The sequence below is a fragment of the Chanodichthys erythropterus genome, chromosome 16 (genome assembly GCF_024489055.1).
Source record: "Chanodichthys erythropterus isolate Z2021 chromosome 16, ASM2448905v1, whole genome shotgun sequence".
Taxonomy (NCBI): Eukaryota; Metazoa; Chordata; class Actinopteri; order Cypriniformes; family Xenocyprididae; genus Chanodichthys; species Chanodichthys erythropterus.
This window is the reverse complement of record NC_090236.1, coordinates 2374767-2399275: the sequence shown is the minus strand read 5'-3', so window position 1 is coordinate 2399275 and position 24509 is coordinate 2374767. Positions and strand designations below refer to the sequence as shown.

Sequence of the window (24509 nt, the reverse complement as noted above, 5' to 3'; positions counted from 1 at the left end):
TTCCCGGCGAGAAGAGCACCACTCGACGAACAGGTTCCACTTTGGAGGCGTAAGCACGTCTCGTAGACCGTGCACGTGCCGAAGTGATGGTGTTAAGTACCTCAGGGGGTAAGTCACCTAGAACCTCCGCATCCCGTCCAAGGGACCAGACATGGAGTTTCCAGAGGTCTGGACGCGGGTGCCAAAGAGTGCCCCGTCTCTGAGAAAGAAGGTCTTTCCTCAGAGGGATGGGCCAGGGAGGGGCTGTCGCGAGGAGTGAGAGTTCCGGGAACCAGGTCCGGTTGGGCCAGTAAGGCGCAACTAACAAGACCTGCTCCTCGTCCTCCCTGACTTTGCACAGGGTCTGTGCAAGTAGGCTCACTGGGGGAAACGCATATTTGCGCAGGCCCCGGGGCCAGCTGTGAGCCAGTGCATCTGTCCCGAGTGTCCCCTCGGTCAGAGAGTAAAACAACTGGCAGTGGGAGGTTTCTGGTGAGGCAAACAGGTCTACCTGAGCCTTTCCGAATTCTCTCCAGATCAGCTGAACCACCTGGGGGTGGAGTCGCCACTCTCCTGGCAGCGCAGCTCGTGATAGCTCGTCGGCCACACGGTTGAGCACACCGGAGACATGAATGGCGCGAAGCGACCTCAGATGCTTCCGACTCCACAGGAGGAGATGGCGGGCGAGTTGTGACATGCGACGGGAGCGTAGACCACCTTGACGGTTGATGTACGCAACGGTCGCAGTGTTGTCCATACGGACCAGTACATGCTTGCCCTGAAGCAGGCCTTTGAGGCGGCTCAGAGCAAGGCGTACTGCCAGCAACTCGAGGCAATTGATGTGCCAATGCAGATGGGGTCCCGTCCAAACCCCTGAGACTGCATGCCCGTATTACGTGGCACCCCAGCCGGTGGCAGAAGCATCTGTGAACACCACAGCATGCCGGGACACCTGTTCTAGGGGCACTCCTGCCCGAAGAAACAAGGGGTCCGACCACGGACTGAAGGTTCGGCGGCACTCCTGAGTGATTGGCACCCGGAATGTGCCGCGCTGCCACGCCCATCTCGGGACTCGGCCATGAAGCCAGTGCTGAAGCGGTCTCATATGAAGCAGACCGAGCGGTGTTACAGCCGCAGCAGCCGCCATATGCCCCAGGAGCCTCTGAAAGAACTTCAGTGGGACCGCTGTCCTGCCATTGAATGTATTCAGGCAGTTCAACACTGACCGAGCACGTTCCTCTGTGAGGCGTGCTATCTGCTCGACCGAATCCAACTCCATACCGAGAAAAGAGATCCTCTGCACCGGGGCGAGTTTGCTCTTTTCCCAGTTGACCTGAAGCCCCAACTGGCTGAGGTGTCTGAGCACCAAATCCCTGTGTTTGCACAACTGATCCCGGGACTGTGCTAGAATGAGCCAGTCGTCGAGATAGTTGAGAATGCGAACACCCCGTTCTCTCATGGGAACAAGGGCTCCCTCCACGACTTTCGTGAAGACGCGGGGAGACAGGGCCAGCCCGAAGGGTAGGACTCTGTACTGATATGCTCAACCTTCGAACGCGAATCTCAGGAATGGCCTGTGTCGCGGAAGAATTGAAACATGGAAGTACGCGTCCTTCAGGTCAATCGCTGCAAACCAATCTCGGGGACGGATGCACTCGAAAATGCGTTTCTGCGTGAGCATTTTGAATGGTAGCTTGTGGAGGCTCCGATTCAAAACTCGCAGGTCCAAGATCGGTCGTAACCCGCCGCTTTTCCTGGGTACAATGAAGTAGGGGCTGTAGAACCCCGACCTCAAATCGGCTGGAGGGACCGGCTCTATCGCGTCCTTCGCCAGTAGGACTGCGATCTCCGCACGCAGGACAGGGGCATCGGCATCTTTCACTGTAGTGAAGAGGACGTCCCTGAACTTGGGGGGGGGGAGCCGGGCGAACTGAATCGCAAAGCCGACCCTGATGGTCCGAAGGAGCCAGCGAGACGGACTGGGGAGCGCTAACCCGGCTCGCAGAGACCGTACAAGCAGGACCAAAGGGACCACCGGTGTACCCGCAGCAGGGCAGCGAGGTGGAACACAGGGACGCGGCTCGGGGGGCTCTCTTTGTGAGGCGGCCCGAAGCGGCGTCACAGTGTGCTAGGCAACACTTACCTGGCTCCACGGATGGACAGAGGGAGCAGTCGAGGCTTTGGCTGCCCGCTGCTCGCTGCTGTCCACTGGCGACAGAAGAGGGGGATGAGAGTGGTGAGGTTTTTCTCCTCCCACTGCTCTCCAAACCCTCTTCAGACCTGGAAATGGAGGAACTGCTCTTTAAAATTTGGGTACCGCTGCCTCTTGGGTCAGTGGCGGAACAGAAACAAACCCAATAAAGGATTTACCACCTGGCCCTCCTCCAGGGGTGGAAGAGCAGCCCCACCCATCTCTGGGTCGCCCGTCTCAGGGGTGATTCTCACCAACCAGTTAAACAGCTGCAGAGACGGGAGGCGTCATCTCCCCGCAATGGATACAGCAGAGCCTGCTGGGCCGGAGTTTCTTGCAGGGGACGACACCCTTGGCGACGAGCAGACTGAGGGGCGGCCCAAGAGGAACTCAATGGTTTGTCATGGGAAGCTCCCCTATCCGCTACTAACTGAGGAGAACCGCTGGGCTCAGTCCTCGACAGTGTCACCGAAAGGCCACCTCGTAAGATGGGAGCATTGAGAAAGCATTTAGCTTGACAACCTCTCACACCTCACAAGGTAAGCCAGGGGGCACTTCTGGACCACGGAGGTGGACATCGTCTGGCTGAGGGCCTGCGCCGTGACTTTGATCACGGTTAGTCAACAAGCGCAGCTCAACCCCAGCACAGAACTACCCTCATGCAAAAAGAGTGCCTTGGCCTCACATGCAGGGTGGGTGTGGTCTGTGTACAGCCACCCCATCCAAGAGGGTAGTGAGAGAGGAAAAACTTATGCAGATTGGCACCTTTGGCATTCCATATTTATGGCACCAATATACCCCCATACTGCCAAGTTTTCCATGCACATCTGGAAGACCCAGGAAAGCATGGCTGTAAACTCTGAATCTGAGTCAGCATAAGCACACACCATTACAGTGGGCAGCGTCACCCTCATTTCCAGAGCATAACAGCACTCTCTCCGATGCTGCAATCGACGTCTGTCCCTCAGCTGGAGCTCTGAATGAAATGCTAGGTTCCCCTATGAAAAGGACCAGCAATCCAATCCAGAAACTGCACAGCTTGCAATGCGCTAGAGAGGGAGGGGCCCTAGGGGGTTGGTTCCCCGAAGGAACCCCTCAACCTCATGTCACCCAAGCCATATCAGCAAAGTAGACCTCTTCTGGTGCACCAGAGAGGGCGCTACAATGGAGATTACGCAAGGGAACCGCGCATCTAGAGCGCCGAGCGAGCGCCGGGTTGCCGTGACAACCCGCGCTGCAGCCCGGCAGCTCGACGGCACACGACACGCAGAGGAGCGAGAGGTTTGCTCTCGCTGATCTCCGCGGTCTCCCAGAGTGTCGGGCAGAGCCGCGGCTGTGCTTTTACACACAAGCGGCAGCTGGCCAACAACAGAGGGGACTCAAGCTTCCCGGAGAAAGAAGAGTCACGACCGGCGTGTCGACGTGATCATGTTCTCATATGAAAACATGAACACCCACGAACATCATTTCAGCACGCGCCCAGACATGCGAAACGGTGATCGTGGCCGTCAGTGAGGACAGGAACGATCGCATCCAGAAACACAAGTAGGATGTCGTCTTTAAAAAGACGCGAATCTACTTGTGTAAGCTCTTTCAGGGACTTTACTCTTTTAGAAGTGCTGAAGCACGCAGGGGAACGGCCACCGCAACACAGACAGGGATTGTGTGCAGCCTGTCATGTGCTTTCTCTCTCTTTGAAGGCGCTCACTCTTACCAGCCGTAAAAACGGCTTTTCAGCGCTCAAAAGCGCACCGTACCGGCCGTGAGAACAGCCTTCTGACGCTGTCAAACAGCTATTTGCTCAAAAACGGCAAACGAAACAGAAAAAGAGAGGACGTCGACCCCGCTGCTGTGCTGTTCGCCCGCACTCGGAAAAAAAAGAGAAGTTCAACCAAAAGCTTGACTCGTCTTCTAGCAGACACTCGCTTGCAGAGAACAGGAACAAACACCGTTCGGCTCCGAAGCGAAAAGCTGAAAATGCAACGCACCTGCTGCTCATTATATACCCGCGCTGCGAGGCGAGCAGCTGATGCATATGATTGCATGCCAATGTGCATTGGCTCGTTTAGTTACACTCGAGGTAGATTGGCCTCTCTAGCGAGATTCCTATTCGTCGGTCTGTCCGACGTACGTCGAACGTGACCGACTGAATGGGAACTAATCATACTAGTATAAAAGTATTCATACTAGAAAATTGTAGGAATGTGAATTTAATCAAAGTTTGAGGTATACTCTGCAGGAAAGTGGATCTCTAGGGCCAGAGTTGAGAAACCCTGCTCTACTGAACATCTCTCTTCACCTGTTGCATTAACCTCTGCACATTTTGAATTTGATCTATGTCATGCCACCTTGTGGAATAAAGGTGAAATGCACGTATTCCGTCATCTAAGATTAAATTATTGTTGTGCAGAAAAATATACACTCATACACTCATACACACCTCGGGTCGTTTGTGACCCTATAAAATTTTTACAAGAAATGAATACAAAAATAGGCATTATTTTATAATTTTATGATTTTTTTCTTGTTATATTCTTTATAATGAATTGATTGAGGAATACCAAGAAGGTTGATGTATAACTTTAAAAAATGAACGAGGAGGAAGGTAGTGAATGACGTCCCGGGTCACTAAAGACCCGAGGTATGCATTTAAGGGTTAAATGCACCTGATCAAGCCATTCAAGCTTATTTGAAAACTACAGGTATGTGTTTCAGAGCAGGGATGGAACTAAACTCTGCAGGGCTGTGGCCCTCAAGGAACTGAGTTTTGCACCCTGGCTTAGGCAGTTGACTTGTTGCCTCGCTGCCCTATCAGGGAATGACTTCACAATAGGCTTGCTATGGTAATCGTGTTACCGGTGGTCAGTCGCAACACCGGTTTCATCATTTGCCCACAGCAGCAAAGAGGCAAATTTTTTTCAGTTTAACATGTTAAAAATATTTAGCACAATTATACGATGTATGATCAAGGTCATACAAATGCTTTTAAACCATTCAAGCGTGACAAAAGAGAATTTTTAATTTATGTAGTTCCACAGTTTCCATTTCAGTTTTTTATAAAAACGTTGAGTAAGTTAGCCTATTATTTGTTATTTTATATTAGGCCTAGCATGGTGCATTCTTATTCATTTTGTTATTAAACATTCTATGTTTAATATAAGTGAGTTTGTCGTTGTACTTTTTTGTTGTGTTTTTCAGTAAGAATAATAACCCACCATTAAAGCAATTGCCGCGAATCTGAAAGTGAAAGTAAAATGCACATGGCCACATCGGAATTCATAAGCGATTTAAAAAAAAAATTAAAAAAAAGAGGTGGAGGCCATGCCCCCCGGTGATATCGGTTTTACTGGTGTTGTCACATGTTGATTAAATGGTGGGAAAATTTCCTAATTCACAAGCATAAAGTTACCTCCTAAACTGATTTCGTACAGACTTCCAGGCAGCATAATGGTCTAATGATCAACAAAAAAAAAATTATGAAATATTTAATTACTATAATACTAATTTGTCACTAGAAATGGAATCAATCGGTGTCATGAAATTGAATGCACATAATAATGGAATATTATAGGCAGCCAAGGATACATCTACCTTCAAAAATCAATCAGATGAAGGTATCTCAGTAGACAGGATGTGATAAAGGATTTGGTTGTGCCTTACTGCCTTCCTACCTCCGTATGCTGCCTATGGAGGCACCCATTTTTCATCTTTCAGAAACAGCCATTATGTTTATTTAGAATAGAGTTTGTAGTGACTCAGTCTTCTTTGCCTCTTCTGACATACCACCAATACTCAAACCACATACATTTGTAAAGTAAGAATTATATTTTGGTAAAGTACATTACCTTTTCTTTCAGTCTCCTCACAGGCATTACCTCTGAATCCATTTTTACACATACAACTGCACGCTGTCCTGGAGAGCACGGGAACTCCATTATTCATGCAGGGGGCACAGTGACATGGGTTGAAGTTCTCCATATACTCTTCCCATGCCATCTTCAGGTGGGGCAACTTTGTGCGTAGCTGCTCGGCTGCTGTGCTTAAACGTACCAACTCATATATTGGTAAAATCTATGATAGAATCACAATAACGAGAAATAGAGAAGAAATAACTATAAAGAAATTAAACATACTAGCTGAAATTAAACAAGTCACACAATTACTGTGCGCGTGTCTACAGTGGGTATGGAAAGTATTCAAACCCTTTATATTTTTTTTACTCTTTGTTATATTGCAGTCATTTGCTAAAATCATTTAAGTTCTTTTTTTTTCTCCCATCTCCTTACTGCATCTCTGGAGCTCAGCCACAGTGATCTTTGGGTTCTTCTTTACCTCTCTCACCAAGGCTCTTCTCATGTTGCTAATGTACTGTTAAATGTGCTTAAAGTTACCATTGTTTCTTACTGGTTTCTTACTTTTTTCACGGAGACCAGAGCCATGTCGTTATTTTAATTTTTAAACCTAAAAAGCTTGCAGTCTGTATAATTCATAAAGCATCTTCATTCTTATGGGAGTCTCCTCAACAGTGTGTAGCTTTAGCCACGTTAGCTGTGAAGCACACTATCAAACTCATTCAGAATCGAATTTTTTTTTAAAAAATCCACATAATACATGCCAAACTTACGTGATCTGATATGTTGCATCACGAACAGTTTGTAAAGATCCATTTTGAGAGTTATTTTGTGAACTTGTTTTTTTTTTTAGTTTTTTTTTTTTTAAATGCAGTGTTTAATGGAGTCGTGAGCTTTTTAAAACATGGCATAGTAAAAATCTATGGGATATTTTGAGATGAAACGTCACAGACACATTCTGGGGACACCTTAGACTTATATTACATCTTGTGAAATGGACATTATAGGGCATTCTAGGGCACATTCTTTAAACTCAGGAAAGTGGACCTCGTGGACCGGAGTTGAGAACCCCTGAACTAAAGTTTGAAAAAAGTACATGACAAGTATATTAAGTTAGTAAGGCAAATGCACCTCAAACTCAATTAGCGCAGGGTTATATTTGAGACTCTTCCCCCAATCCTTGTAACTTTTGGCATCTCTGATAGACAAAATTCCACTGCTGGAGCCTGTGTGTCCACCCTTCACAAAGCCAAAGAAATCCTCAATAGCACCGTTGGACTGATCACGAACTGTTGAAAATAAGATAATAAAATTAATTTATTTTATTTAAAAAGTAACAATAATAAAAGTTTCATTTCAAAAAGTATAATACCAAAAGAAGAAAAGAAAATACATGGGTACACAGTTACATACTCTCATCCATTGTTCCAGCTTTTTCACATGATTTTTCTTTTGTTGTAATTTTGAATTTATTATATGTCAGGCCCAAAGAAAAACCAAGGCAATTTCCGATCTGTTGCCCATTTTTTTCTAATAGCAAAAAGAAGGTGGTAAGTACAAGTACCAATTAGTTTTTCTAACTTGAATAAAGCTAGCTAAATACAGTTCAGTCATTTATTTTCCCTGTCCATTTTTTTGTCCATAGGTTGTTTAATTTACTTACCATTTTTTTTCATGGCATTCTTGTTCACAACAGCAACATAATCTAGGACTCCACCCATGGTTCCCTCTGTGACATAGTGTGTACCATATTCATTAAAGAAATGGGAATATGCACCAAAATTGTACTGATCAGGCAGATCATCCAGAGCCCAGAGCATGTCCTCATCAAGAGTCAAGTCTTTGCTTCTCATCTTAAAATGAGCCGTTTGTACTGTTGACAACAGCCTGACAAAGCCCATCTCCTAAACATGCAAAGGAGACAACATGCAAAAATGTTTAAAAGCTGATAGCATGCAGTTTCCAAGTAGTTATCCAGACTGTATAGTTTTACCATTAAATAACTGTATAGTTCAGACAAACAAAACATATTTAAAAGAGTGAAACTCATGCCATTGGTTGAGTCAGTGTTGCTGCTTCCAGCTGGTCAGGATGCAAACAGAAAACAATGTTTTTTGATAGTGCCAGATAGAGTCACAGTGATTACATTTTCAATTGAAGATACAAATGGTTACAGTGCATTCAGAAAGTATTCAGACGCCTTCATTTTTTTTCACATTTTCTTATGTTGCAGCCGTATGCTAAAAGTTTTTTTCCCCACATCAATCTACCCTCCATACTCTGTAATGAGAAAACAAAAACCAGAATGGTGATAACTTTGCAAATGTATTAAAAATGAAATACTAAGACAGAGACATAATGCACACAAAAAAGGACTCCACAATTAATTCATAGGCTAAGTCTTTCTATGAATGAACATATCTCTAAGACATTGTGTGCATTATTACTGTGCATGTTGTCTTTTGTATTGTATACAGTATCTGTATCATGTTTCTTATCAAAATGATCCTTTCTTACTTTCATGAATATTGAGCTATGCCACATCTTTATGACTTAAAGGGATAGTTCACAAAAATGAAAATTATCCCATGATTTACTCACTCTCAAGCCATCCTAGGTGTATATGACTATCTTTTTTCAGAAAAAACAAAAACAAAAAAACAATCAGAGATATATTTAAAAGTGATCTTAGTCCTCCCTGGTTTATAATGGTTGTGGGGGGGGGGGGGTGTTAAAAAAAAAAAAAAAAGCATCCATCCATAATCAAAGTAATCCATACAGCTCCAGAGGGTTAATAAAGGCCTTTTGAAGTAAATGGATGCGTTTTTGTAAGAAAAATATCCATATTTAAAACGTTATAAAGTTATAACTAGCTTCCGGTTATTTGCAGTATGCAGATGACCATACTCTACTGCACCATCAAGTCCCCAGGCTTCAGGACTACTTTATCCTTTAGCATAATATTCTCCTATTTGAAAAAGCAGCTTGTAATGATATAAAGATGCCAAATAAAATAATTTCAGATGTAAAAATAGAAGTCAGTTTGTTGGTTCAGTAACGTAGTCATTAAACAGGGTTCCTACACATTTTCCATTTCAAAATTCCATACTTTTCCATACTCAAATTTCCAGACCTCCTTCCAAACAATTTCTGCCATTGGTGAGCCTCGGTCTCCTTTTCTATGTTTTTTGGCGCACCAAAAATATTCTCGCCGCTTTATAATATTAATATTGAACAACTGTACTCACATGAACTGATTAATGGATCTTGAGAGAGGAAATGTCACTGCTTCATGTTTGTAGTCCGGGTCCTACAGTCTTTTAGTGATTTTTAAATTAGTGTTTGATTGTTGAAATAAAGTTTTGTATTTAGTATTCATCTCCTAGGCCCTTCTCTTCTTAAAATCCACGTACCTGTGTAACTTTTGTTGGGGATAAAATCTACAAGTATTAATATATTCCATTTAACAAGTTGTCATGACTTAGTTTGTTTCCCTTTCCGGCCATACCACTCGCTACATAGGCGTGAATATTTAATTTGTCTATTAATTCGATACATTTCCTTTATAGAGATCCTTCTATGATTTATCCATCTGCTCTGTTCTCGACATTATATGTATCATATATTATCATATATCATATATACATATAATATATGAAACATATGTTTCATATATTATATGTATCAAAGTATTTTTATAGAGTAGCCTACGAGTATGAGTAGCACAAGCAGTTTCCGTAATATTTTAGAAATTCGTAACTCTATAAACATATTTGCAAAGTGAAGAGAGGTGAAAAAGGTGACATGTAGAAAGTAGATAGTTGTAGGGGGTCTGGGGGCATCCTCCCCCAGGAGAAGATTTTTGTGATTTTAACATGTAAAGGAAGCATTCTGGTGCACTCTGAAAAGAACATAAAATGGAAAAAACAACATTTGCTTCAAGTAAAAAATAAAAAAATAAAACATTTTGGCACCAGGGCTGAGCATTGACAAATTTCATAATTGAATGCGATTTTTATTCAGAAGCTTGCAATTTGATTTTGATTTGATTACCTTAGATTCAGTATTGATTAATTTGGGCCTATCAGGTACAGTACATGGCAAATTTCCTCAAAGAAAAAAATCTCTCAACTAATGCTGTAAACAATACAGGGAACCACAGCTGGTACGTCATTATAATATTAGGTTAAATTGATCGTAAGTTACTTACATATAGGCTAACTTACACATAAGGAAGTTTTTATAATAACGTTATAATAAAAGTGACAATTATTTTTCTACTCTTTATGTAGGCCTAAACATTTAAATGGTGACTGTCATAAAACAGATTTATGTATTCAATATAGAAGCACATGTTAAGTACAAATACAATGAATATGTAATAGCCTATAGAGCATATATTTATCAAAATGCTCCTCTCAAAGTTCATTTTTGTAGCTAAATGATGAGTTATTGGACATTGTAAGGCTTTTCTGAGGTAGGCTAAATGTGACATTTTTACAAGCTGTTTTATTGACGCCTTTCTGCGGTTGAAACGCTGATTAATCGATTGCATGTGACATGACAGATTTTGGTAACTTGTACTGTATCTTTCAACATACCTTCAGATTCTCAATCATTTTGTGTTGTAACTAGTAAAGCCAAAGAGATGGCTGGTTCACGAGCGCTACAGCGATCTGTCACGCCACAGAGCGCCAAGAAAGATCGTGACTAACTCCAGTCTATGCACTGTAAAACTCAATAAGTTCAGAATACTCAAAACATTTGAGGAAACTTATTACCTCAAAACATTTAAGTTAACTAACTTATTTTTTTTTAAGTTAGTAGAACTTAATTTTTTTGTGACAAGTGGGGCGGGGCCGAGAGCCATGGAAGTGGAGCAATGCTAATGTGGTGCACAGGTGTCTCTCATTAACAATCACATCACTGGCATTCCTTCGCTCCCACAGTTCTCAGCCTCGCCCTACTCAAGCACATATAGTTAATTTACATAAACATCACATTCAAATCTTGGTTAAATGTTAGTTAGCAAAAAACACATGCTATTATAATTATCAAAGAGACTGTCAATATATACTTGCATGTATATAATCAAACTACATACAGTATATGTGGTCTTAAAAGTTTTGCAGCCCATCCTCAACCTAACCACACGGTCTACTCTTCACCAGAATGGTAACCCTACAAAACTAACATAACAGAACCCCCTGTCAATCCCAACATAACACAACATTAAACACTAACTTATGTCTCCCTATGTTAATCTTATGCAAAAACACACAAAATAACACTTTATTTCAACATTTAGACAGTCTGATGCAAAGCATGCTGGGAATTAGAAATCTGCTGCAACTAAAACAGTTTAGTTTACTTGAAATATGTCAGTGCTGTGAACTCAAAAGTAAAAGAAAGTTTTAAATACTCATAACTGTTAATTTAACTGAACTAATTTGTTTAATTTAAGTTTGTCCTACTCAAACGAATTAAGTATTTTGAGCATTAGGGTTTACGAAAGTAGTAGCCCATTTGTAATTCTTATGAGAATCTTGTGTCACACAGTCACTCACCCCGAAAAAATAACTCTTCGGATGTAAACGATTCACATAAATTATATATTTTGATTCAAAACTGCTAATTTAGCCACAAAGTGACTAGTTTGCAGGTATAATAAATTAGAAAACTGAATAGAGGCAATAGTCTGGAAACACAAATATTTTTCCAAACTCTGATTTCTTTTTTCCATACTTTTCCAGACCTGGAAAAAAACTCAAATCAAATTCCATACTTTTCCATACTTTTCCAAACCGCGTAGGAACCCTGATTAAAACACATGCAGCTCTGGCTTGAATAACAGCACCATTTGGGTGGAAACAGGAAAAACAGAACATTGATTGCTATGGCACTGACAGACAGAGAAACACAACACATTAAATAACAATAAAGCATTAATACTGTGATGAGTGTCTGAGGCTGGGATTTATCTCTGGTCTTCTAGTCAACTAAACTGCTCCTTTAGCAATGAGCTATTGTGGATGGCAGACAGCAGATGGACCCAAGGGCAGAAGAATCTCAGGAGGCTAAGATTTAAAATTTTAAAAATACAACATAAAGGAAGCAGAGCTTCCTCAGAAATATGCAAGAAACAAAAGGTGGGCAAAAGGCAAACCCAAAGACATTTTCTTGGCAAGGATCACACATGCATTGTAGACTCAAGACTGAACACAACCAAAGACTTTATTTATACAAAGATGGTGCATTTGTATTACTATGAATGGGAGAAAGTGCAACGCACAATATGGCGGAAGTTGTGTAAAGTGAAGTGACTTGTCTTAAAGGGAGTTTGGCTTCATTCACACTGTCAGTCCATTATTTGTGTTCAGATCCGATTTGTGTGCCCCGTGGAACTTGTTAGTTTCTGGAATATCTGCATTGGTTTCTATGGCAATGACATTTTGTTGGTAGGTATACGGCAAAAACAACAACAACAACTGCAAGTGGCAGTGACAGAACCGTAGGAGGCTGGTATGCGTGGCCATGCAGTCGCTTGTTTCAAAACATGCCTCCGTTATATTGACATTCTGCTCATCCAGCACTTTACAACAACACAACCTTGTTTCTGCAGCATGTTTCTTATAACAACTTCTGAAGTTGACCATTTTACATGGCATGAGAAAGTCACATAAACCATGCGAAATCCAATTAGAGCAGTCAGACTGAAAACAGATTTCCAGAAATGCAATTTAAAAAGGATTTCAAACCACATATGAATGTAGCTCTATACAGATTTATATCATTTGATATTTTGCCATTCACACTTGCTAAATCTGATCAGATTTTAATCAGATATGCACAGAAATCGGATTTGGACTGACAGTCTGAAAAAGGCTTTAATTAAAGAGGCATGCTTAAATAGGTCAAAGCATAGATGGTGATAAAATCGTTTAGTTTACGACTGTAACCTTGGTTCCCTGAAAAGGGAACGAGATGCTGCGTTGAGAATTGACACTGTGGGAACACTCTGCATAATTGTGTTGTGAAGCACTTGAAATCAGTCCAATGGTGTGATGGAAGGTGATTGACGTCATGACCAGGAAGCTATAAAGTGCACCCAGACAAAACAATGTCAGCTTCTGAAAGGCCGAAGCAAGTCAATCACAGGCACGCTGGACGTATGGCAGGGTGACAGTGTCTCGTTCCCTTTTCAGGGAACCAAGGTTACAGTTGTAACCGAAACACTCCCTTTCAAGGGAACTTGCGCTGCATCGAAAATCGACTCTGTGGTAACATTTATACCCACACCGCCGTACTGACCAGTGCCCGTCTTGTGAAACCTGATGAATGTTTGCGGAAAGGACTAGCCCGCTCCATCACAGACCTCTTGTAAAGATACTCCTATTAAAAGGCTTTCAAAGCTGCCATATTTCTGAACACCAATGGGTTTCTCCCCAAAGACACCACCCATAGGTGCGTGGTAAGCAGCTAGGCCGCCATGTAAAGCCTTAGAGAGGAGGGGGATAACCCTGCAGAGAATCGATTCTGCAGAAATTCCAGCACTGTACCAACCGGGCAGTAACTGGATCCAGCTGATGATTTCCGCCAGTTTCCTTGTGCAGGGAGCTGTGGAGTTAGCGTTGTCTCACAACCTCAGTTGAGAGACCTTAGTCTATGAGTTGGGCCTCTTCAGAGGCCAAACCCACACTTCCACACTTACAAGAACCAAGACTTTTTCCACATAACCAAAGTACGAAGCACCTGCGCGTTGATCATGCGGAATGGGTTGCCCCTCAAGGAAGCCCTTGGTCTTGAGCCACTACTGCAAAGGTCTTATGTACAGCAGGTCAAAAGGTATCCTGTTGGATGCAGCTGCCATCAGACCCAAAAGTCTTGCAAATGTTAAGATATTTATATTAATACACTATATTCAGCCTCTCATCCAGACCATTTTACTTGTCTGGTTGATATTTGGCTACATTTAATTTTGAGGAATTAAATGTAGCCAAATATCAAACAGACAAGTAAAAACAGATGGTCTTTAGTCGGGTGCATCTCTACTTCTGGCAACCCTTCACCTGAAGCTCTAATGAGGAGAACACACTCACAAGTTAGGGAAAAAAGAAAAGAGAGTGGAAAAATTATGGATTTTTATTTTATTTTTTTTTTACACGTTTTCACTGCGTTATTGTACACACACCAGCCGCTGCTGACTTTTCATTTTTGGTGCTGCTCTCACTGCTGGTGTGAACAAGCTCGCGTCTTTTGCATCATAAAAATGTGATCAGTTTATGTGATTGGCAATGAGAGAGACCATGTATAGAATCAAAGGAAGTAACTGACAACATTTTCGGATAAGTGGCCAATCATTTGGAGCATTCCTAGAAACTATACAAAAAGGTTTTTCGTATCCATGTTTGACCTCAAAGCATATAAACTCTCGAGCCCCCTTGCGAACTCTGGCGCCCCCCCAGACCCCAGGTTGGGAACCACTGGTATAGTGAGTGCAGGGAGGAACATACGATTCAAACCGCTGTTTGCTCGCCATTATTCTCCTGTCTAGATAAATATATGCTTGTGGACAAACAACAATAAATAGACAGAGAAAATGTAACTAAGAGCGCTTACTGAATGCACAGAAGCATTGTTTGGTCTGGATGCGCTTTATAGCTTCCTGGTCCTGACATCACCCACCTTCCGTCACGCCACTGGACTGATTTTACAAGTGCTTCATGATGCAATCACGCAGAGCGTTCCCACAGTGTCAATTCTCGACGCAGTGCGAGTTCCCTTGAAAGGGAACTAATGACAAATGAGCTGTCTCACGGTGCATTCCAAACAGGATATATCGCCCTCCGAAGGGCACTTTGGAATGAAAACAATCATGGCCGCCATATTGAAGGGTCCAAACCAAACCAAAGTGCTCAAAACTGGCCACTTCAAAGGGCCCTTCGGAATGAAGGATTTCGAAGGGTACAACTGATGGACACTTCGGGCCCCCTTGATCCTTTGCACAGTGAAGTTGTTTGTCGTCACAGAATGGGTACAGGAAGCTCAGAGTTCGATTTTACCTATAAATGTATATTATATATATTAGTATTTTTCTATATTACTGTAATATTTATATGAGTCAAAACGACATTGTACTTCAACAAAAATACTTTACAGCTCCCTTTATCAGTTCATTCAAATGTTTCAAATACATAGACACAATATACATTATGGTGCGATAATAGGGCTGCACGATTAATCGCATGCTATTCTCACGCGCATTTCGTCAGTAAAGCCGGTTCCCTGATTACCGTTAAATCGCCATCACCTGCTTTTAAACGGAGCGCCTTTTAATAGACAGAGCCGTAGTTCACAGACAAGCCACGCAATATCGCGTTCATTATCGCAGGCGATTCATCTGCGATATGAACGCGATATTGCGTGGCTTTTCAGTGATCTACGGCTCTGTCTATTAAATGCCGCTTCATTTGAAAGCAGGTGATGGCGATTTAGCGGTAATCAGGGAACCGGCTTTACTGACGAAATGCGCGTGAGAATAGCATGCGATTAATCGTGCAGCCCTATGCGATAAACCAAAAAATAAATAAATATATAAACTAACATTAAACAAAAGGTGCAGCTTGCACAATCTGTCCTCCTCGACTGTCTCATTAATATGACACAGAAATGAGTTTTTTGACCCCTACACCCTTAATCCCTTCGAAGCTCTCACTCCAAAGGGTAAACCCTTTGAAGAGATTAGGGCATAGGGATTTTTTTGAGCCCTTCCGAATGGAATGCAGGGTCAATCGCAGAATCCTTCCAGGGCACTGAAACGTGCCCAAATTCGTGTACACGACATACTGATTCATGAGCTCAGGAGCTAGGGAGCTGATTGAGACACACCCAAAGAGTATAGAACCCAAGAGGTGAAACTCTTATCTTTTTTGGGCAACAGTCACTAGATGGTGCTCCGGTAGCGCGGCCGCCATTATGGGGTGAAAATGCCAACTGGACCATAGAATACTTCACATCTTACGCACCCAAAATCAGCGAATTTCACAACCAAATCAGAAGCGCAATAAAACATTTTTCAAATTAAGTCACTGGTAAATTTTATGGCACCTACAGTAAATGTTGTATTGTCTTATATGTTTTATTTTACCAGTTGTGGAATCCAACTATTACACATCTGAGGTAACGTAGTTAGCCTACTTTAAGCATTTCCATTTTATGCAACTTTATACTTATTTATTAATAGTGTAAGACTGATGCTGGAGTGCCTGGACCTAGAAAGGGCTACTCTTTGAGAAAACAATGGATATTAACAATTGAACTCTCTCTTGCAAAATTAGCATCCCCATCCGAGACGCAATCACACTGGGTCAATCACACCTCACACCTGCCTTAATCTACATTTCCCTTCCTTCACCCCCTCTTCCCCCATCTCTTCTCTCTGCATGCAGAGATGATCTGAAATTCACCCAAAATCTATATGGTTTAATGTGAACAATCATCACAGAATGCTATACATGTTTGGTATCGTTTGAAATGTCTCAGTGCAACTGGTACAATGGTCTCATCTACATGGAAGTAAACCAAAGATATTAAGGGTTTTAAGTGTTTAGAGATACTTTGGTTGCAACCGTGGGTGTGCCCCTTTTCCAGGGTCCTTCATCCAAAATACCTCCTGTTCCACAGCAAGGTGAGAACACCCTTGGTCTACCCTAGTCAATGCAAATTCTGATTGCAAGTTTATGCCCCACATAGGCCAATTTCACACTTCCGGGTTTTTGGCTTCCGGAACGATCCACGCAGTGTAAAAGTTTTTCCAGTTACAGTGATAGATAGCCTCGATCAGAACCAGCTCGGGAATCAAAGTCGTTTTACGAATTAAATGTCATGAAAATGTTTGAACGTTCTTGGTGAATTATTGGTGAGACTACAGAGCTCTCATTAAGAGCTTAATTTAATAAATAGTTTGAAGTGATGGCGGTTAAACTGGTAATATTCTTCGTGCCCGTTTGGCGCGGCTGTGCATTATCTAGCTCCGTGTGCTGTAGACGGTGCCTGCGTCTCAAAGTGCATACTATCCATCCTAAATAGTAGTCTATGTGTAATATTCAGTGCTATTTAGGGTGGATAGTATGCACATTGGGATGTATAGAGTGCCTTTAGCAACGTGCTGGGGATATAAACATTGATATTTGATATTTGATACAACACCTGATATTTCTGGATATAAACCTTACAGTCTATGATATAAACACTTCAGTCTCTCACTCATTTTCCTGTCGTCAGCTTAAAGTGTGTATTATGTGCAGTATTATTGTGCTGTTGCAACATTAATGCAAAGACTGATAGTTGTACAATGTGGTGTTGGAAATTAATTATGTCTTAGTTTAATCATTTTTATCGATCAGGATTAGTTATAACAAATGCTTGAATGTGGGATGTGATGCCATATGATATTAATACATGCTTATATTTTTAAAACATATTAAACTCACGACAATATTATCTCGATTTTATATCCCCTATTAAAGTATATATTGGGAGTTATTTTTTTAATTAATAAATTATATAAATAATGTTCGTCGTAGGTAATACGATCGGGGGAATTGCTGAATGAGTAGCTGCGTAGCCTTTACTTTATGACAGCTCGTAATAAATCCACCTGCTGGTAAATTCGAGCAACGGTCTTAGCAGCCGTACAAGCTACAAACCAGTAGAAAATAATTTCTTTGTAGATTATACAAAAGCGACTTGGAAAACAGACAAAACAGAAAAGGTAAGAAGCGATATTTGAGAAAAGAGCATATCAATCTAATAGCCGTAGACGCATAGCGGAACTAAGTTTACCCTGCGTCACGTGATTTCCGATTCTTGTGAAAAAGGCCTATTGGGGGATGTTTTGTCTTGGTCTTGAGTATTTAAAGAAATGTTGCAAAAGGCTTGAGGCGATGCTGTATTCAGATGAGCCTACATTGCTGAGTGTCCAGGACACTCAGCAATGTGTATTTTTCTAATGTCAAGTATGCATCTTACTGTACTTCTGAGCATTTGATGTTTTGTACTGATCATCTTTGAATTGATTATGTAACTGGCATGATACATTTACCTGACTAATAAATTGTCACATTTGATTTTATTCTGACTTACTCTGAAATTATTGACTTCAGTAGATTACATTGTTACCGCAATTCTGCGTCAGGTTAGTAACGGACTAAAGTCCAGTTTTGAGTGGATCGTAGGGCACACCAACTGTGATTTTAGAGTTCTGGCTAACGCTTGGCATTAGTTCAAGTGTACTTAGACTGTAAAGGCTAAAAAGGGAATTTCCGTTTAGGACAACAAAATGTTGATCGACCAACCTAAATAGGGTGAGCCTTACCTCTGTTTAATGTAATGTTACTCTAGCTAAGTGTACGTGGGAAACCATGGCATAACAAACCAAAGCTACTGTCAGAGAAGTAATATTGGTCGGCTTATCTGTAGTAGTGGTTATGACCTTTGACTAGAGATAGTGTTTCTTTAATTCAAGTGTATACAGATCTATGGGGACTAAACAAAATACTTTTAGAAAGAGCAAGCATGAAAGCAGCCTTCTAAACAGTATAGTCAATTACCTCTGTCTAGTGACCAAGACTGGCGAGTTTGTGATCGTGGGCCTGCATAATTAATGAATGGCCAGTGTGAGGACGCTGTGCGACTCTGAGAACCGAATGAACGAGTACAATAAGAGTAAAGAGTTAAATAGAATATTCAAATGTATAGCTAAATTATTATACAAATGACCAATAATCAATTGATATTCTAAACTAAATTCGAGGTCGTAATAACATGGAGTCAGATAAAAGTTTACTTGGAATTAAATTAATTTGCCACACTGAAAAGACCGAACACCAAGAAACCTTCCCCGTCCTGTGGGAAACCGCCATTGGGCCGATTGGACGGGCCTTACAATAGTAAATTAATAATTAATACATTTAAGATTATCATGTTTGCACAAACAATATAGATCAGACCTAATGGAATAATAATAGTATTACTCCACTATCTGGATTGAAATATATTATATATATATATATATATATATATATATATATATATATATATATATATATATATATTATATACACATACATACATACACACACACACACACACACACATATACATTACTGTATATATATATATATATATATATATATATATAGTATGTTTTAATGGATCACACTACAAACATAATGCTCTTATAATACAGATGCATTGCTGTGTCCGTTATCACATAATTTATTAACTTTTGGACACTTTTGCTTTAATATACAACACTGCAAAAACAAGCTGTTACACTTATTTTCTGTTATATATTTATTGTCCAACATTCCCAATTTTTGTAATGCATGTCCTTAATGTAATTTCATATGTTGGTATTAAGTCAGTGTTTATAATGCTAATACTTTAAAGAATTTTAACCCAAACTGACTGGGTTTCTAGAGAGCAAAGGTTTTGTGAAAAAAAGTGGAAGACTTAAACACAAAGTCTGTAAAATAAACTGTTAAAAGAATTGGATGATCACTAGTGATAGTATTTTATTGTGTTGTCATCATTCAGGTTGGATTTTAGCTTTAATGTACTTTTTTTTTTAACAAAGCAGCTTATATTGCCATAGAAACTAGTGGACCGATGAGTCACTTTCACGCCAAAATGGCAGAAACGCATGGCTGCTGCTGGGTGCTGGTGTTGCAATGGAAAGTTCTATTGAGTTCCGCTTCTTGTTAGTGTATATTCTTTGCTAATAAGCAGCAACATAGCAGTGGGGCCACTTAGTGGCCAAGGCTGCGTTCCAGTTCAGTTTTTAAATGCCCTTCCCTCGCTAACTTCACTCGGTCTCGTTGACTCGGATGTACGTCATTGCTACGTTGCACGAGTGCCCACTTCTGGCGGAACCTTTGTATGGGCTGAACTGGAACGTCCTATGCCCTTGATCACTTGGAATCCGCAATGGAGCTGATTTATTATTTATTTTTTCCCCTTACAAAATTGTTTAATACAGCACCCTATATGTATATATGTGTGTTTTAAATGTTTAAAACATAATTAATATATCATAGAGTTGTTTGTGGTGGGGTAAATTAAACGCGATATGCGGTGACGTCACAATCGTGTTGCATTGTGGGTTATGGAGCTGCCTGAAGTGTACATATGAAGTAGACTCGCTCCCTCGGTCAAAATCGAGGGAGCGAGGGTCTGTCCATATAAACTTCCCTCGTCCACTTCACGAAGTGGAACGGACTTCAAAATGGCGACAGGGATTCCCCCGAGGGGAAGTGTTTAGGGAAGTTCGCGAGCGTGTGTCTAAAACCGAACTGGAACGCAGCCCAAGAGAGACTTTACAAGGCAGAAGTGTCAACACCAGCTAGAGGTTGGGAGAGTCATTACAAGCTGGAGCCTTAAATATTCATTTTGTTCTTTGGGTCACAACAGCTAACAAGCCAACATACCCAGTTGTATTCTGGAAATAAGGCCCCCCAGCTAATGACTGCCCAATTCTATAAGTGACTTCTTGAAAAAAACAAACTGTTTATAATATGCAGACTTGGTGACACTGGCACATGGCGACAATAAAGAGTGTTGAATTGATATATATTATTCAAAATGTATTACTTTACCTTATTATTGTATTGTGATATATTCTTGAGAAACTTGTATTCGCTACTCTCTTCCACACCAACTTCCACATATGAGATTCTCAATGAATAACCAAAGTTGGAGGATCCTTCGGTCTTTCTTGCATTGAGAAAGCTAACAGCATCCTCATAATAATCTGATGCTTCCTCAGTAGTTGCTTGTGCCTGGAAAGGACAAAAGCACAGTCGGTGGTGCTTCTCAATTGGAAGGTTGCATCCTTGTTAGACTGTGTCCTTCTGCACCCAGTCCTTCTGAGGCTTTTAGAATAGAGTCCTCTTTAGCAATAAATGCAATAATGAGACAGTCTAGCAAGTCCGCATGACTGCGTCATTAAGGTTTCCAACCGCGGGCATGGCATGAAAATACTCTTAAAATTAATTTTGGTAAAATACTTTATAATAAAAATAATTTGTTAGTAGTTTAAGAATCAGCCATTGAAAACCCTGTTGGTTGACCAATTATCTAGAGAACAATCAAAACATGAAAATTTGACACAGCAGTTTTTTGTTTACAATCTGAGCCAAGTCTGTGGCCTTAAAGGTGCAATACGTAATATTTTTGCAGTAAAATATCAAAAAACCACTAGGCCAGTGAATATCCCAAATGTTTCCAACTATTTGTAAATTGTGAGAAAACTGCAGTTTTAACCAAGGCTCTGGGATGTTTGAGGAGTCCCCGGTCAATTGCGTCATACCCGTGTTGCCCTCGGTTTCCGTTTTTATTTTGTAGAAACCATGGAAACACCAAAGGCGCTTTAATATATTACATGTTTTAACAGACAAGGGAACAACTGTTTGGTTACGTTTATAGACAAAAAAAAAACTAATTGTTATATAGCTCAACATGTTTAGACTTATTGTTTAAATCTAATTTTCTTGATTGTTTGTGAGTACCATGCTTTACCATGCCTCAGAGAAAAACACTATTTTGTCAAGTAGCTAACATAGCATAATCAGATGCAGCTTTATTTTAAGTAACAGTAATACAGAATTTTCTCCATCATACAATACGTTTTAAAATTAATTCCATGCAATTTATCAATACAAGTCATCCAGCATTTAATATGATATTCTAAAATCGATCTATCTTACTGCAGTGTCTCAAATAAGTGTCTCACAGCCAAGGGCGCAGATTTGGTTTCAACTTTGGGGGGGCTGAACATTGGTATGCTGCCTGTTATTATTTTTTTAATTAAAAAATAATAATAATCTGTTTTATGTGTAGCATTATTGGATAATTTATTTCTTCTTTATCTATCTACCGATCTATCTATACTTCACAACTTTATGAAATCTTGTATAATCATTCATCAAATTCTAACATAACTGAGTGATTCTAAAAAGAAAGAAATTACGTTAAATATTGAAACCGCCAGTAGGTGGCAGCGATTCGCATTTTTATTGAGTGAGTCACTTAAATCGTTCATTCAGCCAATTTGTTCAAAAGTCAGATTAATTTAGGAAGAAAACAAATACTGATGTGAATACTTTTGTCATTGATAATTACAGACACTATTGAAAAATGAACTAACCTTCCCACATGTCCCAAGGTTCCACGCTCAAACATGCCATCAACAAGCTACGCCTTTGTTTTGAATAGGCCTCTAGCGACCTCTAGCGGACAGAAAATTCTACATATTGCACCTTTAATGCATAAAATATGACAAAATATGTCTTTGTTGTCTCTTCTTCATTTACAATATCCCTAAAGGTTCATTTATCAATGATTAATCACAAAAAAAGAGATTTCTTAATTGTTCAAAAGTAAATTTTTCAAATAAAATGACTATGAAAAGAAAAGAAAAAAATCATGATCAGCATAATAGCACATTGTATTATATAACATAAATGACACTGTTTCATCAGAATAACCCCAGGGATAATATAATAGAATAGAACAAGAGCTATTAGAGCGTACCATTATATGATATGAGAGGAAGTTGTATGGTTTCCGGTAATACTTTTCAGAATTTTCATAACTGAGGTGTTCACAGAAAGGATCATATGTGAGTTTCCGCCACTCTCCATTATAGATGTATTCACAAACACCTCCAAAGTATCTTGAATCCAGAACATGATTCATAAAAGCACCAGTTACAGCATTATATCTGAGGGAATTAAACAAAAATAATTCAGGATACATGTTTTACTAGCTAATACACATGTGATGGTGTGGATTTAAGTAATTTTCTTTCTTCAAATCTGCTAGATTGGAAATCAGTACATTTGGCTATGTATAGTATGCCATTCAGTTATTGATTTAATTTTCCACTTGGGTAGAATTACTAATATTTAGCATTAAAAACATACGCCACCCCCCAAAAAAGAACATTTTGCCATCATTTACTCTCCCTCATGTCGTTACAAACCTGTAGATATTTTGAAGAATGTTGGAAACCAAACAGTATCGTAGCTCATTGACTTTCATTATATAGACAAAGACAGAGACATTTCTCAAAGTGTCTTCTTTTTATGTTGCAAAGAAGAAAACTGAAGTGACATAAGAGTGAGTAAATGTTGACATAAGTGTCATTTTTGAGTGACATATCCCTTTAATACAAAAACTTAAAGTGATGAAGCTATGGGCAGAAATTATACAGTAGATTTGAATGATATTGATTCATATACTGGTAGTGCTGTATATGTAGTACTATTTATATTAGACACATCCTCCCTCACTGTCTATGATGGTTACGGCCCTGGATTGTCCAGCATTTGTCTGGGTATTTGTGAGTACACATATAATAACATATGCCACATCTTAACATACATGCTTTCTTAATAAATAAAGTTAATAATCTGCAGTACTTGTCTTAAAGGTGATATCTCTAATAAAACATATTTCTAATGCTGAATAGCACATTATTTCAATCTTTAAAATAGACAATACATTTCTAAATCAGTGTACTGAATCTTACCCTTGAGTGGCTTTGTCAGCTCCTGGTATACTCAACATGCCAGTACATTTGGTTTCTCTTGTATTCATCACTTCACAGTCAGTCTCATCTTTCTGATTTACACAGTCTATTTCACCATTGCAACGTAGCTGCTGTCCAATACAACGTCCTGTGAGAACACATAGACAATACATTTAAAATGCATATAGACAACATGTAGATAAAAACAGCAGGCAGAAATATTTACCACCGGGCCCACAGGCAAACATGTCCCCACAGTGGTCTTCCTGGAGTTGGCACTCGCCCTCTTGTGGACATTGTGTTTCTTCCCACTGATTGTGAACACACCGCTCACCACCGAACTGAGATGGCCGTTCCAAGTACTGGAAGCGAAACTGTGAAGCATCATACACGGTTTAAATATTTATATATATTTATTTGCAAATTTCTTCTGAAGCATAGTGGACATATATTTTTTATGTATTTATTTTAACCTTTTTGTATCATTACAATGAATAAAAACAGACTTTATTTTCCATATTTGTTGGATTTTATAAGTTTTATATGACTATAATTAAGTTTTAGAGTTTTACCGTCTTCTCGCTACATGTGTTACAGGTTGACCATGGCGACCAGCTCTTGAGTTTACAGTCAATAGGAGGGGGAGTATTAACTCCTCTGGTGTATCTTAAAGATGCATTAGCTCTGAAGAGACAAAATATGGTAACACAGTACAACATGAAAAGCTCCTAAAAGTAAAGTATCTGTTATTACCTGTTGCTTGTTGATTGTAGTAGATCATCAGTAAATTTGGCAGAAACATGGTAACTGAAACATTCTAAAAAAAATCCAAACATACAAATAGAAAACAAAAACCGACACATAGCTGAAATAGTTGGTTTGAGATTGATCTGAG

At 40.3% G+C, this 24509-nt stretch overlaps 1 protein-coding gene across 2 annotated transcripts in view; it reads right to left on the bottom strand.

The window, feature by feature from the left end:
• The window catches only part of c8a (complement component 8, alpha polypeptide), a 43302-nt gene extending 18793 nt beyond the window's left edge, over positions 1 to 24509 (bottom strand). For both annotated transcript variants that reach the window (XM_067362835.1, XM_067362837.1), the window contains exons 1-10: positions 24368 to 24509; positions 24187 to 24298; positions 23841 to 23988; positions 23615 to 23762; positions 22615 to 22804; positions 20679 to 20861; positions 7685 to 7925; positions 7435 to 7551; positions 7153 to 7310; positions 6016 to 6241 (exon numbers count right to left, since the gene is read on the bottom strand). In XM_067362835.1, coding sequence (XP_067218936.1) covers positions 6016 to 6241; positions 7153 to 7310; positions 7435 to 7551; positions 7685 to 7925; positions 20679 to 20861; positions 22615 to 22804; positions 23615 to 23762; positions 23841 to 23988; positions 24187 to 24298; positions 24368 to 24477 — 1633 coding nt within the window. In that variant the 5' untranslated portion in view covers positions 24478 to 24509. The remainder of the gene's footprint in view (positions 1 to 6015; positions 6242 to 7152; positions 7311 to 7434; positions 7552 to 7684; positions 7926 to 20678; positions 20862 to 22614; positions 22805 to 23614; positions 23763 to 23840; positions 23989 to 24186; positions 24299 to 24367) is intronic.